Genomic DNA, 17,843 nt, shown 5'->3' with positions numbered 1-17,843 from the left:
TATTGGTCGAGAGGACTACTTATCTTCTCTACCATTGGACTGTGTGTCTTTCATTCAAGTCCGAGACCGGAGCTTAATCCCAGCGCGCGAAACTAGGGTCTCGTTGCAGGCATGCTGTACAACGTTTTAACGCGAGATTATGTAAATTACCTGTGTCCAGCTGAAGAATTGAAAACAACATGCAAGCCAACTCCAAATAAACCATTTAGACAGCATGAATAGGCCCGCCAACGCCGACCTCAATGCAGTTTTTACACGCCCTAATGAATCGGTCAATGAATGCAGTAATGTGGACATGTTTATGGAGAACGTGCCCATCTAAGCAGGCGCCCTGCCTCGCAATTTGAGTCAATAATCAGCCATTTGTGGCGCGTTACATTGTTGTGAGTCAGCCCGCTTCATCAAAATTTGGCGGGAGATCTCTGAAACACGTCGAGATCAATAAGCCAATTATTTTCTTCCCACCAGAGCACACCATAGCTCTCAGTTCATGCCCACCCTCACTTCGCACATAACCAGCAGTGTCCTGTAACATATGAAATGTAAGCAAACACATTTCACTGATCCCAGATAAACCCAAGCAAATTGTTGACTATGTAAAAATCATAGATATTTGTATTATAAGTAATAAAAGCAGGCCTCGCTAACATTGATGAGAAAATGTTTATAAAGACGGCATCATTTTTCAAGTCATCTTTCTAGTGATACTCGGAGAAGTTAAGCATGCTTTAATAGACTAAACATTTCATTGTAACCTCCTCGGCCTGTTCTTAGTGAGCACAGGGCTACTGTAAACAGCACTGTGTTAAAGCATCGCCATATATTGCTCAGTGCTGACTGAAGATCATTTTGAGTAGACAAAAAGTCAGTTAACGTTGAATTGGAATTTGACTTTACAGTAGGATTACAATCGTTTCTAAATCCAGCGTGGCAAAACAAACGGTATGTATCGTTGTTGTCATCCAGATATCGCCTGGGAGTACCCTCTACGGGCTCTGCGAATGCATTGAGATGCACTGGGTTTTTAACTTGAGTTTGACAGTTGTGCGGCCATAGAAAGATATTTACATTAAACACAAAAACTTCTGGCCACTTGGTTACGGTAAAAAAAAAAATAATAATCAGATCATAAAACCCCCTTGTTTCTTAAATGGTGCCAATTTCCGGGTCACGTATTTCAGTCATAGACATACGATTTCAGTGCACGGCAGGCACCATAGACATCGTGAAGGACTTCCTGGATGTTCAGGACACGTTCGCTGTCATTTCTCTCAACTTTCGACGACATATAAGGTATGTCAACACGTAAACGTTTACTATACTGCTCCCTTGTTTCTGTTAATTAATTTCATTTTCTTTGGATTGGCAGTAACACGCTTAATTCAGTTGACTGCCTCTGGTCTTCACGAAGCATTTCTTAAAGTTATTTCTCCCGGCATTGCTAGTCGTGATCATGCAATAGGCTTCTGTCGCTAATGTTATATGATTACATAGACTGGTTTGGCTTATTTCATATGATTAAATAGGCCTCTCGCTATTTACATATGATAAAATGGAGTTGTTTCGCTGATTTCATATGATATTGAATTAATATTCTTTGCCGGGTGCACTATTTCTTCCTAATCTGATTGTTGTTTACAATACTCCCACACTACATTGCGGAGCTGTGTTGCAATACCAGTACCTTACTTGAATTTTGAGGTAAATCTTACTGCTTGGATGTCGTGCACAATACTTACATTGTATTAACTTCTTTGTCTTGCAGTTTGGCCATAGTGGCTTCGTAATCAGTGCAGTAGAAATAATGTATCACTCCCCTTTTTAATGTGCACCAAACAATTATGACGGAACACATGAGCACATGTACAAGCATCACAGCACAACAGCAACATGGCGGAAAAGAGGCGAGGGCACAGCCAGGAGGACCCAGCCGCAGCAGGAGGGTCAACGGGGACGGACCTCCAGGGGGCTTTTCAGGTGGTGTCCCGCACCCCCAAAGAGAGGCTCCTGAGCATCACCCTGAAGATGGGCATCTGCAACCCCGCTGAGCAGCTGGTGCAGACCATGGCTCTCATCGTCCTGAACAGGGAGGCGGACGCCCTGCAGCAGCTGGAGGCCTTCAGGGAGCACCACATAGCCGCCTACCTGGCTGGCCAGGTGAGAGAGAGCTGTGGGCAGCTGGAGGACATCAAGGTGGACGGCTTCCAGCTCCCAGAGCCCAGGGTCGGCACCCTGAGGGAGCTGGCACGGATATTCCGGGTGCTGGTTCAGGAAAGACTGTGTGAGGCATCACTGCGTGATCAGGCTTATCAAGCGGTTCTGCTTGAGTGTAAGAACAACTGCAATGGGGAAGAGATGCAGCACACAGGCAGTTCCTACCTGAATGAGCTCATAGAGGAAGTTGTACAATTCTGTGGGATGGAGACCAGCTCTAAGGCCCTTCAGCTGCGCTCGGACACCCTCCGCTCACTTGCTGCCGGTCTCCGCGATGAAAACAGCCACAGCTCCCCCACCTCCCTCCTGTCCTCCACCAACAGCTACAGCTCTTTTCCCAGCCACCTGGAGATCAGCGCTACACCCACTCGACCTGCTGGGGGCTCCAACCCTACCAACACCCAAGACTCACAGCGGGTCTCCACACACACACAAGACTCAAAGCAGGTCTCCACACACACAAAAGACTCACAGCAGGCCTTCAGACACATCCAGAACATGCACTCAGGTGCTTCCTCCGCAGCTGAGGCTCTGGTAGGGGGGGCAACACAGGGGTTTTCGGATCCGGTGTCTGGACACAGTGCAGCTGCTGATAAGCACAGAGGTGTTGCATCAGCACCTGTTCCTACCGTGCCTGTGGAGCCCGGTCGCCGGCCTGTCCAGTGCTCAGGTCGAGATGGCATACGTCAGCTCGTAACCTCCATGAGCACAGGTATGAAGAGCCTGCGTCTGTCTGAGCCTGTTCTCCCAGCGTTCTCTCGCTCTGTGAGTGTGCCCGAGACGCCTGTGGCATGTGAGGACGAGAGGGCCGTGTTTTACTCGTTTGTGATCCTGCACTCCCCAGAGGACGCAAAGGAGGCCGAGGAGCTGCGGGAGAACCTGGAGTGCGTGACCTCTGGGACAGGGGCCACCTTCTCCCAAGACTTTGCCATCCCTGGCAGGCCCACACTCTCGTGTCTGGACGACGCCATCGACAATTCCGCCTTCACCATTCTGCTGCTTTCTCGGAACTTCACCTCACGTATGCAGGAAGTCCTCACCGACTCTGCCCTCATAAACTCAATACACAACACCCACAAGTACAACTCCGTCATCCCCCTTCTTCCTCTAAACAACCCTCTGCCCCAAGACAGTCTGCCCAGGGTGCTGAGGACAATCGTCTCCCTCAAGGAGGGAAGCAGGAGCTTCAGTCAGAACGCCAGGAAGGCCATCAGTCCGCAGAAGGTTGCCAGGCAGCGGGTGAAATGGGAGCGGGAGCAGGAGGCCAAGCGGCTGCAGGAGAAGAGGCAGAGACTCCTGGAGGAGAACCGCTGGCGGGAGCAGCAGATGCAGCACGAAGAGCTCAACCAGAGGCTGCAACGTCAGGCCTGGGACCTGCACTGGAAGCAACAGAACATGCCGAGTCCAACCCCTGCCCCACCTTTTAACCCCCCCACCCCGGGGACAGGAGTCCCACCATTTGCCCCCCAACCAAACTACTCCCCACACACCCCACAGATGAACCCAGATAGTTTTTGGGGTCACCCTTCACAGGAACAAGTGTTGCCCTACCCCCCAAACAGTACCATCCACATTAGCAACGCCCAATGTATCATGATTGGGAACAACTCCACTATGACCATAGAAGACCCTGAGGTGCTTTATGGTGATCAAGATGAGGACTGACTGCAGACGCGGGATCAGACTTCAGCTCAGGACTTTGTGCCTTTAAAGACAGGCATGCTTTAGCATTAATGCTATTATAAAATATAGATTGGGGTCGAGGTTCTGTTCATTACTGTTAAATTGAAAAGGCGTTACAGTGGGATCCCACTGGCACAATATTATCCTCAATTCTTAACTGATCAGTGGGTCATTTTATATACTCTTACTTTACAGTAGTTTATTTTACAGTTCACAGTGTTGAATAGCATTTGTGAAAGAAGCTTTTATGTCCCTACTCCAAATATGACTATAAAAGAGAAATTGGCCTGAATGTTTGTAACGAAAATTGGAATACCAACATTTCAATAGCCTCATTCATATGCCATACAGTAACTTCAAATTTATTTTAAAAGCACATTTACAAACAACTCGCGCTGTCCAAAGTACTGTACAAATAAATCACAATAAAATCATACCAATAAATAAAAAAAACAATTAGATCACAAACAAAATCTAATAGAAAAACAGAAGCAACACACACACCTAAGCATCTATATACACAGAAAGCAAATATACAAATTATCAACTAATATCAGGAGGATCCAAATGCTAAACAATAAAAGTAGGTTTTGTGCCTGGACTTAAAGGAGTCAATAAAGGGGGCTGATCTTATAGAGGGTGCTTTTTCACAGTCTAGGGGCTGCAAAAGCACGTCATCCCTGGATTTAAGCTTAGATTGGGGGACTGCCAGGAGCCCTAAATTAGACGACCTGAGGGGCCTGGCGGTGGAGTAAGGGGTTAAGAGGTCTGTGATAAAAGAAGGTGCTGCCCATAAAGGGCGTTAAAAACAAACAGGAGCACCTTATAATCAACCCTGAACCACACAGGAAACCAGTGGAGAGTGTCCAGGATAGGGCTAATATGGTCTCTTTTCCAGGTACCGGTCAGGAGCCTTGCAGCAACGTTTTAAGTGTGAAATACACTTCTGCATCCTTCTCCGACCTTCTCCGCCTTCGAAAATAAATGGGCGGGTGGTCGGATTCAGAAGGATTTGATCGTACTTACAGGCCCTATACACTTCTACGACGGCTGTGGGTGCTGAAAGTAATTTACCGCGGCAATAATAATTATAAGGACAGCAGGAGCGCTTTAAAACGACATTTTACAATATTAAAAGGTGAAAGATTACAAGCAAGAGAATTGCCAGGTGTAGGCTACCTTCTCATTATGTGTGTGTGTTGTCAGTGTTTGTAATACAATGGTGTTGGCTGTAAGTAAACTCCACTTCGCGTTTTTGACAATAAAATAAATCCCATTTAGGATAACAGCCTTCTTCCTATGTGCGGGAGTTTGTTTAACAGTTTAACTGTTCGGGAGTTTGTTTAATACGCAGGTCCCATTTCTCATGAGGCTTTGCTCCGACCATTCTATATTAATGTATGAACAAAGAAACAACTTAAATCGCTGGCCAATTTATATTTGTGGTCATGAAAGTTATTTAACGTCTGAATAAAAATAATTAGATCAAGATAGGAGGCTAAACAAAAATCAGTAGGCTGGATTAATGAAAGTGAGTTCTAAACACCATGAGTGAGAAATAGAGAGACAACAAGTGTTATATATAGTGGTTGGAATCAGCTGGAGTGAGCTGTTGGAGAACTTGGCGATTTTTTTCTTTTATGAGAGACATTGACTCTGTGTGTGATGATGTGTTGGGAAATAATGTCGTTAGTGGACCAATCACAGCCAAGGGGGTATCCGACTCTCTACGGAAAGAAAGAAAAAAGCGTTCCTCTCAGACCAGCTCTCCGAGGGCTCGGATGGGCGTTGACACCTGGGGGAAGGTGTTGCCAAGGCGTGTCAAAGTGTCCCTCTACGACCGAATTGGAGAAGTGTAAATCATGCCTTAGACTAGTTGTAGGCGGTACAGGGACAAATGGCTTATTCCAGCATGCAAGGAAATGCAGTTGTCGAGCCAAGAGGATATGAAAGCGTTAATGAACTTCTCAAGATCTTTGGGTGACAGGAAAGACTTGATTTTAGCAATGGTGCGAAGTTGGTAGAAGCTGTTAAAGGTAATGAGGTCCATCAGACTATGTCACCTTTGTGTGACATGCCTTGGCAGAGTAACTGGAAAGCAGATATTCTGGAATATTTGAAAGATTCTGGATTAACCCAGCAACTCCATGATTAAACCTTTAGTTGAACTCAACAACTCCTGAGTCCCAGATTAGAATTAGGCCGAATCTCGATTCTTACCCTTGCCCCTTTTGCTTTGTCTTTGTCTTGTCTTAACCCTAGCACTTGCAAGTGTAAGGGCCAAGGGCTGAAAACTTTCCCCTATGAAATGAGACGCCACTCGGTTTCGGGTACGTCATGCGTGACTGTATGAGCTATGAAACTAGCGATTTAAAAAAAAGTCTAATGAAGAACATGGTTGCAAATATATATGTATACAACTGTGTAGAGCACGAAACAAGACTGTCGTCATTTTTAAATTAATTATAAGCCAAAAGTACTTACATGTAGTGTATGTAGCATGATAGCTGGCAAGCTACCATATAAGCCAATGGAGTGGTGGTATACGCGCTAATTGTATCCTAAAACTACCGTTTGAAAGCTTCAGTTAAGACCGACAATACTATGCATAGTTCGTGTAGCACATTTCAGATCAAACCGAGTCATTATAAACATATGAAAAGTTGTGTAGATAGCTTTATTCATGTAAAATATTCCTCGCTTCAAGCAGCCATTTTTTTTTTTAAATTCCCGAGCTGGTTTCGCTGTGCGCTCTGGGATAGCCCTTGGAGGGGCAAAGTAGCTCTCCGATCATCTTAAAAACGAGGGCCATACACCACTTAATCTTACCCCTTAATCTTGATCAAATTGGGTATTGAGACACCACTAGCTCTCACATGAACGCGCAACTTCAAGGGTAAGGGGAAAGATAAGGGGTAAGGGGAAGTATTGAGATTGGGCCTTAGAGTGCCAATTTATAGTTCTGAAGCTCTATAAATTTTTATATATATTTTTTCTATTTATAAAGGACCTTCTGACTAGTGCCCAAGGTATTTTACATAATGGTTACATAATAACAATACAAAGAAACTAAAAATAAATAAACAAACACTTACATATGTATAATCATAAACATGGAAATATAAGAACTGAGGTTTATATAAACCAGAATTAATAAACCAAAAGTACTCATTCAGGTAACTCATCTCATCAAGTACAGTCGTGGCCAAAAGTTTATATTGACTTTTTGCATCCACTTCCATGTAATTGTCAATAAAAACCTTTGACACTTATTAAATGCTTGTAATTATACTTCAGTCTTCCATAGTTACATCTGACATAAATATCTAAAGACACGGAAGCAGCAAACTTTGTGAAAATGTATATTTGTGTCATTCTCAAAACTTTTGGCCATGACTGTACGGTCTCCTAAAGATGATTCAGCTGCGGGATCTGGTCACCTCCAGCACAGAGCTTGCTCAGGAATGGCAGAAGGCAGGTGAGTGCATCTGCGCGCCCAGTGAGGCGAAGACTTTTGGAGGATGGCCTGGTGTCAGCACCACCAGCATTTCCTCCAGTTCTATTTAACCTCATAAAAAAAATTATCTGGCTGGTACGGGGGTCGAACCCGCGACCTTGGCGTTATTAGCACCACGCTCTAACCAACTGAGCTAACCGGCCTTTAAGAAAAGTTGATTGTAGGATCCCTAAGTCTCCCCATACTATTTGACATTTCTTTGTTCTGACTAACACGTCAGCGATGACTCCAAGAAGGGCAATAATTAGAAAGGCATGTAGAATAATGCAGAAAACCCAACCGGGAGTCTCCCGCATATTGATAGCAACTCCCTCATGCCCGCAAATTACTCAAAATCTCCCGGAATCTAGAGCGAGCGAGCAAGGCCGCGCACATGACACAGAACTGCTCCAAACCGCGTGGGCATCTGTGCAGTGCGCGCACGACACACAGGGAGAGGGCTATAGAGACTGCGTGTGTGTGTGTGTGTGCGTCTGTGCCTCATGAAGCATCCTGATTGGCCTGTTTCGGTAAATCAACCAATCAATTGTCAGTGTGGGCGGGCTTCTATCGCTTCTCCCGAACCGAATTAGTCAGTCCAGTCCAGTGTAGCCATAGAAATAAACACGTTTATTTCTATGCAGTTTCTATGCAGTGTAGCTAGGAACAGGAGCACCATGACAGAGGGAGCGTGCCCCAAAAAACGAAAATATAAGACACAAAGGTGGACCCCTGTCTTGTAAAAGTAAATCACAATATGACAGTCTTGTACGCTGTACAATCTGTAACAGTGATTGCAGCACTGCCCACGACGGGTTAAATGACTGTAAAAATGACTGTAAAACTGAGGTGAGTTCAACAAGTTTCATTTAATGTCTGAGCATAATTCAGGCCGGCTTGTTGACAGAGTTACATGAAAACAACAAACTCCTTAGACCTGTTTAAAGTTGCTTTTTGCAGTTTGGTTGGTCTGATGATGTGTAGAGTTTAACGTGACATAGTATAATGTTAAACGTCCTTACGATTTCAGCTGCAACCCGAACGCTGAAGCGATTTCGACTGGAGAGGTTTGATAAAGTTCACTCGAAGAACCACTCATCGTTAGTAGTGAGTATCAGTATCACCGCATGTCGGCGGCCATAATGTACCCTGGTGAAACGCTTTATCTATAGCGTAAATCCAATCCGTGGGTATCTCGTTGTTGTATCGTATCGTCTGTTACCTAACGTTAATTGTAGGGTCGGTAAGTGTCCCCATCATCTTCGACATTTCTTTGTTCTGACTTACACGTCGGTGATAACTCCATTTCAAGAAGGGCATAATTGGAAAAGCAGGTTTAACGTGGCAGTAAAACGTTTCAAGTCCTTACGATTTCGACTGGAGGAGTTTTGATATAGTTCACTCGGAGAATCACTACTCATTTATTTATTTTTATCACGTGGTTCACTCGAAGTTCCACTCCTCGTTAGTATAGTGGTGAGTATCCCCGCCTGTCGCCTGTCGGCCAGTCGTGTATTCCTGTAACGGATTACCGGCCAATCGGATTGAAGCATTTTCCTGGGTCCGTGCATTTGATTATTTATTTTATATTCCCCAAGATAGAGGGTTCGTATCCCCATTGAGGCGTTATCGAATGTGAAATAAATGAGTAGAAAGCATTGGAAATACTTGGGGATTAAAAAAACAATTACAACTTTCTATGTAAAATTAGTTTTTTTGTAGTTTATATCAAATGTATAGTAATGCTACTACTTTGAACATAGTACAATTACTACTCCATCAGATTGTCAGTATCTTTGGAGAAATGTAGTAATGTTGTTTAGTTCTTCTCTTGTTTGTCAAAGTGTGTTTATTATTAATATCCCCTGCAGTGCTTAAATCAACCGAACCAGCAGACTTGGATACATTCTTATGACACAGAGCCTATTGTTGTAGATGGTATAATTACGCTGAGAAAAAGCTATATGGTTTTCATTTAAGCAGGAGTAAAGGCAGTGTGTAATATTTCAAAGAAAGTTCAATTTCTATTAGTCATCATAGTTTTATTGACATTATCTGAAATAATTTGTACTTGTCTCAATATTTACACAAATGGAATACCGTGGACTGTATGTAAAGATACATGTTTTAGAAATAACATGTATCATTTAAGGCCAACAATTAAATATAACTGCTAACAATGACAAAAGAAAATGACTAACAAATAGCTATTAACAATGACAAACTTCCCTTTAAAAAGATGGAAACTTGATCAAAAGGGAGCATCTGCCTGGCTGGCCTGATGCATTGAGGTCAGTTTAACATACAGTCTTATGTGCACAGATAAAAGAAAGTCAAATATATAACTGACAAAATATACGCATCAAATTATATGTATCAATAGGACTGCATGGTTTTTACAAATGTAGTATGGTAATCATAAGATAAGCATTTCAGAAATGATATGGAACATTTTAAGGCCAGCTTTCAAATATACCTTTTCACAATGACTAAATGAAACTGACAAGCATAGACATACATCCCCTCGCTCCAAATTAGTACTTTATGCGTGTGTTCAATACATGTGAATGTGCACTGTCGTCATGGTGAAGACCTCAGCATCAGGGGCAGAGCATGTGAGATTTCAATAAATACATTAAAGCTCCTTCATCAGTCTCATATTTAGACCTGGGCTGTCCACAGGCAAGACAGGTCTTTGTCTGTCTTCTCTTCTGTTCTGGCTGGTGCTGCTGCTTCTCCTAGATGCCTCCCACAATTTTCTAAATGGAGTCTTGTGTCAGACGTGTGGACAGAGCCACTGTACTGCCCCTGTCAGCCCTGGGCCTGGAACAATTCAGTGGCCATCCACTCTCTTCTTGGCACTGCCAAACTCTTTACACCTGGTTAGGCTGGAGCCTAGGGGACAGTAAAATAAACCAGTTATTATTTTTATGTGACTGAAATGAACACATTTGATTAGCAGGCAGGAAGGCACGCAGACACACGCAGGCAGGCACACACACACACAGACGCACACATCCACACAGATGCACGCACGCACGCATAAACACAGGCATACGCAGGCAGGCACGCACAGATTCAGGCAGACACATACAGACAACATGCACCCATGCACCCACAGACAGACGTACGCACGCAGGCAGGCATAGACGCATGCACGCACACACAGAGGTACACACGCAGGCAGGCATGCACAGACACAGGCAAGCACACACAGATGCACGCATGCATACACAGATGCACTCATGCACACACAGACGTACGCACGCAGGCACGCACAGACGTAGGCAGGCACACACAGACGCACGCACGCACACACACACAGAGAGGTACACAGGCAGGCAGGCACACACAGAAGCACGCACGCAGGCAGGCAAGCAGGCAGGCACGCGCGGGCAGACGTAGGCGGGCCGGCACGTACAGACATACGCACTCACAGATGCACGCACACACACACTCACACAGACGTACGCACCCAGGCAGGCAGGGACACACAGACGCATGCACACACGCACAGACGTACGCACGCAGGCACGCACACACAGTGCTTTAAGTAGATACTCGTACTTCTACTCAGAAGAAGTGCTGTGCGTGCAGGCATTAGTGTGTGTGTGTCCTAGCGTGTGTGTCCACATGTGTTTTCTGCGCGACATGTTGTGCAACCCACACATGATGACTGGAGAGAGCTGAGGGGAGATAGGAGGGAGAATAGGCCTCACACACACACACCACAGGGAGATACTCCTATCTAAACACACACACACCATCTCACAGCATACACACACATTCACACAGACACAGAGGTTGTACTCACACTCTGTTCCCTCAGCTTGTCATACAGCAGCTCCTGGCGTTTATTGGCGACATCCAGCTTTCTCTTGGTTTGCTGAAACAGAGGGAGGAGATGAGAGCAGGAAGGAGGTCAGATACTCAACTGAACAGCCACCAAACACTCTCTTCTGTGTGTGCGTGTGTCCTGGCGTGTTTGTGAGTGTAAGTGTATGTGTGCGTGCGTGCGTCTGTGTGTTCTTTCACATTCTGTGAGCCTGGGCAGAAGAAGTGGTGTGTGTGTGTGTGTGTGTGTGTGTGTGTGTGTGTGTGTGTGTGTGTGTGTGTGTGTGAGAGAGAGAGCAAGATGGGAGAAGGAAGAGAGGGGGGCAGGAGAGGTGTTGCATAGATCAAAGACTGAGGGGAAATTACATAACATTTGATTAACACTGTAGACAGACTTCAGTTGATTGTTTGAAAGTCTACTGTGGTTCTAGTATAGTATTTACAACGTAATTTGTACATTATATGTAGCCTATGTTATATTGTATATTGTAAAAGAGAGCTCGTATCAATCCCTTAGTAGTCCAGCTGTTAGTTGGTGCAATGCATTAAGCCAATAGCTCTTACCAAGCCAGTGATTCTGACGAGTTATCAACACATTACAAGTCAAATCCATGGTGTAAGGATGAGTTAACATCACAACATGAAAACCGTGCACATAAATATAAAATACAATCATGTTCATTCATTATTACGTTATTTAAACACAAGCCTGTAGCGTCAATCTCTTAGCAAGCTAGCAATGCTGAGGTATAGGTAGCTAACTCATCAACACAACATTACAACCCTGTCAGAAACGAACTGACAAGACTATTTAACGTCACGACATGAAAGCTGGACACATGACTATATAAAACGATCATGTCCATTCATTATTTGACGTGTCATTTCACCACAAGTCTACATCATTACCTAGCTAGCGATGCTAGCCAATTGGTGACACTAAATGAGTGTCAGTACCGTCCTTACAATATAAGATCATGTAACAACAGGAATACCATACACAATACCAATGATTGTTATTATGTTCATTCATTATTTAACACATGATTACTCCAAACTTGTCTAATGTGAGAGAGAAAATCCTGTCATCAACCAAACGAATTAGCAGCGAACACTAATGTTACCACAAAGCAGGACATATATGGCGTTATAACTTAAATGAATCCTGTATTTTTACATTCCCCCCAAACAACGTAGCTTACCTTAAATGCATGCACATTAGCGTGAATAAAAGTAGCGAATCTCTGGTGACTTGTCCCGTCTCCTGTCAGAAGTTTGCCTGAAGTAAAATTTCAAAGACGGCGCGTCTTTAAAAAACCTCGGAACAGCGCCAAAAAGTCGTTGTGGCCAAAATAATATTACAGCCACACTTTTTAGCAGTAACATTGGAAATGCATGGGACAGCATTTAGGTCCTTTTAGCTAAATTATCCACGGCGGCCGCCTGTCGGTTGACTGCATGGTACCAAACCATATGCTGAAGGCAACTGCTTTATAGCGTGCATATTCACTGTCTATTGTTGTTGTCATGACGTGTTCTTACAGGGGCTATGCATCATTCAAACATCGATTGAAAATTTTTACCAAGACATCAAGGCTCTTCCCCATGATAAAGTCTGCGTAGCCATCAGCTCTGTAATCACATATCTTGGCCCTAGAGCCAAAGCCAAAGCCAACCAGCTGGTCGTCTTCTGATGAGGATCCCACAACACCCACTCCACTGGCCTCATAGTTGAGAAGAGACTGGACCTCTGCAAAACAGAGAGCATAATCAAAAAATGACAGTTGCCGTATTGCCAACATTGTGTGCGCCAATCTGTAGTCAATGGTGTGAAATAAGTATTTTCCCCAGTAAAGTAGCATTTTTTCTTAAGTGAAATCTGTACTGCTGTAGTGGGTGTCACAGGCAAAATTTTGATATGTACTTGTAAATGAAACAACATTGTGGCATTCAGCCCACAAACATAGACTTATTTGTAGTCTGTAAGATCTTTAAGGCAAAAGACTGATCATTGTCTACAAATTAAGCGAAGTTAGAAGAGAGCTTGATTAGAAAGAATACAGTCACGTTGAAAGTACTGCTAGAAGACACCTTGAACAGTGGTGGAAGAACAGTGGAAGTGGAAGAACAGTGCTCATGACAGTTTGTTGCCATGGGGAGGACAACAAATATCTTTTGCCTTTCTGAGTCTATTCATTTAGCTCAATCTTTTGAAAGAAACATGCCTCGATTCGATGGAAATTCTGCGTTAACCATTCGTATTTGTGTTAGAAAAATATATATCGAGTCCAAAAAGTTTTATTCTTGATCATTAGTTTAATATTCTTTCATTGGTGTTCCATATTTAGCAGAAGTTGATAAAAAAAACATCACAGAAAGACCCAAATCTGTTGGTGCCGGCCATTTGAAAAAACTTCACAGAAAGACCCAAATCTGTTGGTGCCGGCCATTTGAAAACTCAGAGCAGTCTAAAGTCAATAGTCTTCATATAGCGATTTTGTAGACGTTACAAATCATTCCCAATCGCATGTGCGCGCTTAAAATAAAGGTACAACATACCGAGCTTCCCTATTGGTTTTGCTGCAGCTATAATATCGATCAATCAGCGCAAGCTTATCACGGCGGTCAATGTAAACAACAATAGCAGCCTCTATGTTGGTAAGCAGGAGGCCAAATATGACAACATTTTTACTTATTTCACAAGTTGCTTCAAATATTATATTAATTGAATAATATTGCAAGTTGACCCCAAATTCGTATGAATGAGTCATCATATTCATATAGCCAACACAATTTCGTATTAGTGCTGTTCAATTCGTACGAGTTAGCATCACTGCAGTTGGCTGTCCTTGCTTTGCCCCTCTGCCATAGATACCTAAAACCTCCTCCTTACGGAGATTCTTGATAACATACATAGTGTAGCCTACATTATTATCCAAAAGCCACCTCTGTATATTCCAAACTGCAGGATGTAGTGTCCTAGCACCTCCGCCACCTCCAGACCATAGCCAGAGGATTCTGCTGCATGAGGTCCTCCTTCATAGGAGCAGACTTCGTCGTCTTCAATCCGTCTGCTTTCTTTAGACAGCGCCTGGAGTATTTTTTAAATCACATTAAACAAAAACAATTGGCCTGTGAAAAACGTACTTACTTACTGCTGTACATCATCTCTGATCTCTGAACTTCAGTCAAATAGTTCAAAAGGTTAAGAAGACAATAGTTTGTCACACCACTTTGATGCTTATACATTCTGTGAGCCTGGGCAAAAAGAGTGCAGTACATGTGTGTGTCCACGCGGACACATGTGTGTGTGTTAAAAAAAACGGGGAGGGGGGCAGAAGAAGTTGAAAAGCACATTGTGTGTGTCTGAGCAAGTGTGCCCAAATTTGTGTGTATGAGAGCAAGATGGCGGGGATAAGGGAGAGAGGGGCAGGAGAAGTGTTTCATAGATCGAAGACTGGAAATAAATTACAATTGATTGATACTGTAGACAGACTTCATTTGATTCTCTTAAAGTCTACTCTGGCACTACTATAGTCCTGACAAAAGGTTACCGTACACATGATTGTTAAATACAATCGTGTTAATTAATTACCACCATGTATTTTAAAACAAGCCATAAGCCGGTACCGTCAGTCCCTAAACTGTTCTTGGTTTCTGCGGACCGGAGTTCAATTCCCCGATGGGAAGAACTGTGTTTAAAGCCCTCTTTAATGATGGAAACACGGCTATTCTTTGAAAAAGTTTTCAACGTAGTAGTAATCAACAAGAGTAACCTAACAAAGTAACAAACAAATACCTAAAGCGTCCTCCTCCTAATTATAATAATTAATGATCCCGATATGGTATGAATACCCTAGTAGTCAAGCTAGTGTGTAGATTAGTTTGTGCAATGTGGTCAGACAGACAGTAACCTTAAGCCAATACCTAGCTAGCTATGCTGATTAGTTATCAACACATTACAGGTCAGATCCATGGTGTAAAGACTATATGTAAAATACAATCATGTTCATTAATTACCACCACGTAATTTCAACCCAAGTCGGTTGCGTCAGTCTTTTAGCAGCGAGCGATGCTGTGGTTTAGTTAACCTATCAACACAACATTGTCGGACTGATACTATTTAACGTCACAACATGAAAACTATACATACGGATACATAAAATGTTCATGTGCATTCATTACTTGGCCTGTCCTCTGACCACACGCTGGTACCGTCATACCGACTTCACAAGTCTTCATCGTTACCAAGCAAGCCAATCTAGCCAATCGGTTACACCAAATCAATGCCGGTGTTGTACCCGATTCAGCACCCTCCGCGACAGATGCACCCCCTCGTTCTAAAGAGTACAAACAACCGATATTTTTCTTCCAAAAAACTCGGATAATAGCGAACGCAAAATAACACCTTTTTGTTCTGTGGAAATATATAGCCTGTCATGATATATATTTCCACAGAACAAAAAGGTGTTATTTTGCGATCGATATTATCCGAGTTTTTTGGAAGAAAAATATCGGTTGTTTGTACTCTTTAGAACGAGGGGGTGCATCTGTCGCGGAGGGTGCTGAATCGGTATTGAATCGGCATTGATTTAAGAAAAACATCGGTTGTTTGTACTCTTTAGAACAGTTTAGAAGACTGCAATCACTTGTGTTCTTCTCTTCCATCTCTTTCACAAATAATGAAATCGTTGTTTAGTATTTTTCCCTGCGTTTGTTTGGGCGAACTGCTTTCCTTTCCGATCAAGCGAGTGGTACGGGCTCCCGCGAGGGGTGCATCTGCCGCGGAGGGTGCTGAATCGGGTACAACACCTGTGGGCTCCCGCGAGGGGGTGAATCTGCCGCGGAGGGTGCTGAATCGGGTACAACACAGTCACCACAGACGTTTGCCTTGGATAAAAGTTTTCAGACTGCGCGTCTTTAAAAAAAAACTCAAAGCAGCGCCACAAGTGCGTAGTGGGCAGAAATATATTACATCCGTAATGTTTAAGCACTACCATAGAGAATGAATGGGAAACAGTTTAGGGCTGTTTAGCCTAACCTCTCTGGGGGCCAGGGGAGGTCCGGGTTCGATTCCCGGCCAATGCATCATACATTTTTTGAGGGTTCATATTTGATTCCCGGGCCAATTGCAGAATCCAATTTGTACCCGTTTATTGAGTGTGTTGTACATTAGTTTAAGGCACCTGCTTTATGCATATTCACTGTCTACTGTTGTCATGACATTGCGTTTTTACAGGGGCTGTGCATTATTCAACCATTTTTGTTTACCTTGCTACCACTACCTTGCTGACCTTGAATTCGATACCAATTCTCTAAAATACATTTTAACAAAAAGAAACTTACATTACATTACCAACATTACACATTACGTCACAAATCTTAACTTTCAGCTCCTTGGCATTTTTACACACAAAATTGTTTCATAACATAAAATAAAATAAACGTATTTACTACAATGTGGTTTAACCTAAGTTGTCTGTTTCAACCCTTTTCGGATAAACAATGAACTCTATGTATCGTTTCTTAAAATCAAAACCATTTCCGTTGCATGCTCATCACACAATTTTCAATAAATTGATCTTTCAGAAAAGCTAAATTCAATGAAAAGGTCATGGTGAGGCAGGGGCAAGGAATATAGAAACACATATAAAGGAAATGTTGCATTGGCCGGGAATCGAACCCGGGCGAGAATTCTACCACTGAACCACCAATGCTCTTATCTACAGAGAAGATCAGTATTTGATTATAACAGTAGCTTTTTCTGTTCTTCTTTCCATTCTATATGTTGTGCAGTGTTTCTGAACTGCATGACAAGCCGTTTGCCAAAATGTCAGTCACAATTATTCTTTAATGTCCTATGTCATTGATATAATATAATATATTTTTAATATCCTATGTCATTTAACTAAACTACTTTTTCACCATTGGTAGGCTGTTTAGGGTGACGCGTAAAGCTAGCACTTGTTCTCCCCAATCAATAACATCACATCCTACTACGTTTCTTTTTTTGGTCTAATATAATTAAAATAATTTGGTGTAAAGGTAATAGCATCAAAACAAGACAGATGAACAAGATGTCCTTCAAACCACTCAAATGTTCATTATCAAAATTAAATATTTTATGAAGTCAACAGTAAATAATGGCCACCAAAATGGAAACACTGGGATAACGGTAAAAAAAATAACTCTATTGGTTTAAATATTAGGGCTGTCAGCGTTAACGCGTTAATCTATGAGATTAATGTGACCGCGATTAACTCGTTAAGATATTTTAATGCCGTTAACGCAACTTTGTTTACTTCCGGTGTGCGGAATTAATTTACATGTCAAAGAGGAGTTTTATTTTGACACACGCACACAGTTCCCTGGGTGGTCTGAGTTCGTGCCCCCCTCCTTCTCCCGCTCTAACGTTACTCTTCTCCCTGTCACCTCTTCTTTCCCTGTTTCAAATCTTTTATGGAAGAGGTTTGCTATCTATTTTCAACCCTGACATGCTAGGTCTCGCTAGCATTTATGCTAACATGTTAGCTGGGCTAACTAGCTACCTGTGTGGGGCATGACCGTGTTTCTAGCATTCTCTGGACGGGGAGGTTGGAAAACTCAGAAGCCAGAG

The 17,843-nt window shown here is 43.1% G+C and overlaps 1 protein-coding gene across 1 annotated transcript; it reads left to right on the top strand.

The window, feature by feature from the left end:
* The first annotated feature begins 1,227 nt into the window (after window positions 1-1,227).
* ticam1 (TIR domain containing adaptor molecule 1) lies at window positions 1,228-5,186 on the top strand. Its single transcript, XM_080833092.1, has 2 exons — window positions 1,228-1,293; window positions 1,766-5,186. Exon 2 carries the CDS (start codon window positions 1,891-1,893, stop codon window positions 3,877-3,879), a length of 1,989 nt encoding a protein of 662 aa, XP_080689218.1. The 5' UTR covers window positions 1,228-1,293; window positions 1,766-1,890; the 3' UTR covers window positions 3,880-5,186.
* Window positions 5,187-17,843: the final 12,657 nt, after the last annotated feature.

Source organism: Sprattus sprattus (genome assembly GCF_963457725.1).
Source record: "Sprattus sprattus genome assembly, chromosome: 2".
Classification (NCBI taxonomy): domain Eukaryota; kingdom Metazoa; phylum Chordata; class Actinopteri; order Clupeiformes; family Clupeidae; genus Sprattus; species Sprattus sprattus.
The sequence above is the reverse complement of the archived record's forward strand: the minus strand, read 5'-3'. Positions and strand labels throughout refer to the sequence as shown.

Excerpts from the sequence above, each read along its gene's own strand:
- ticam1 (XM_080833092.1), top strand. The coding sequence starts at position 1,891 with ATGGCGGAAAAGAGGCGAGGGCACAGCCAGGAGGACCCAGCCGCAGCA.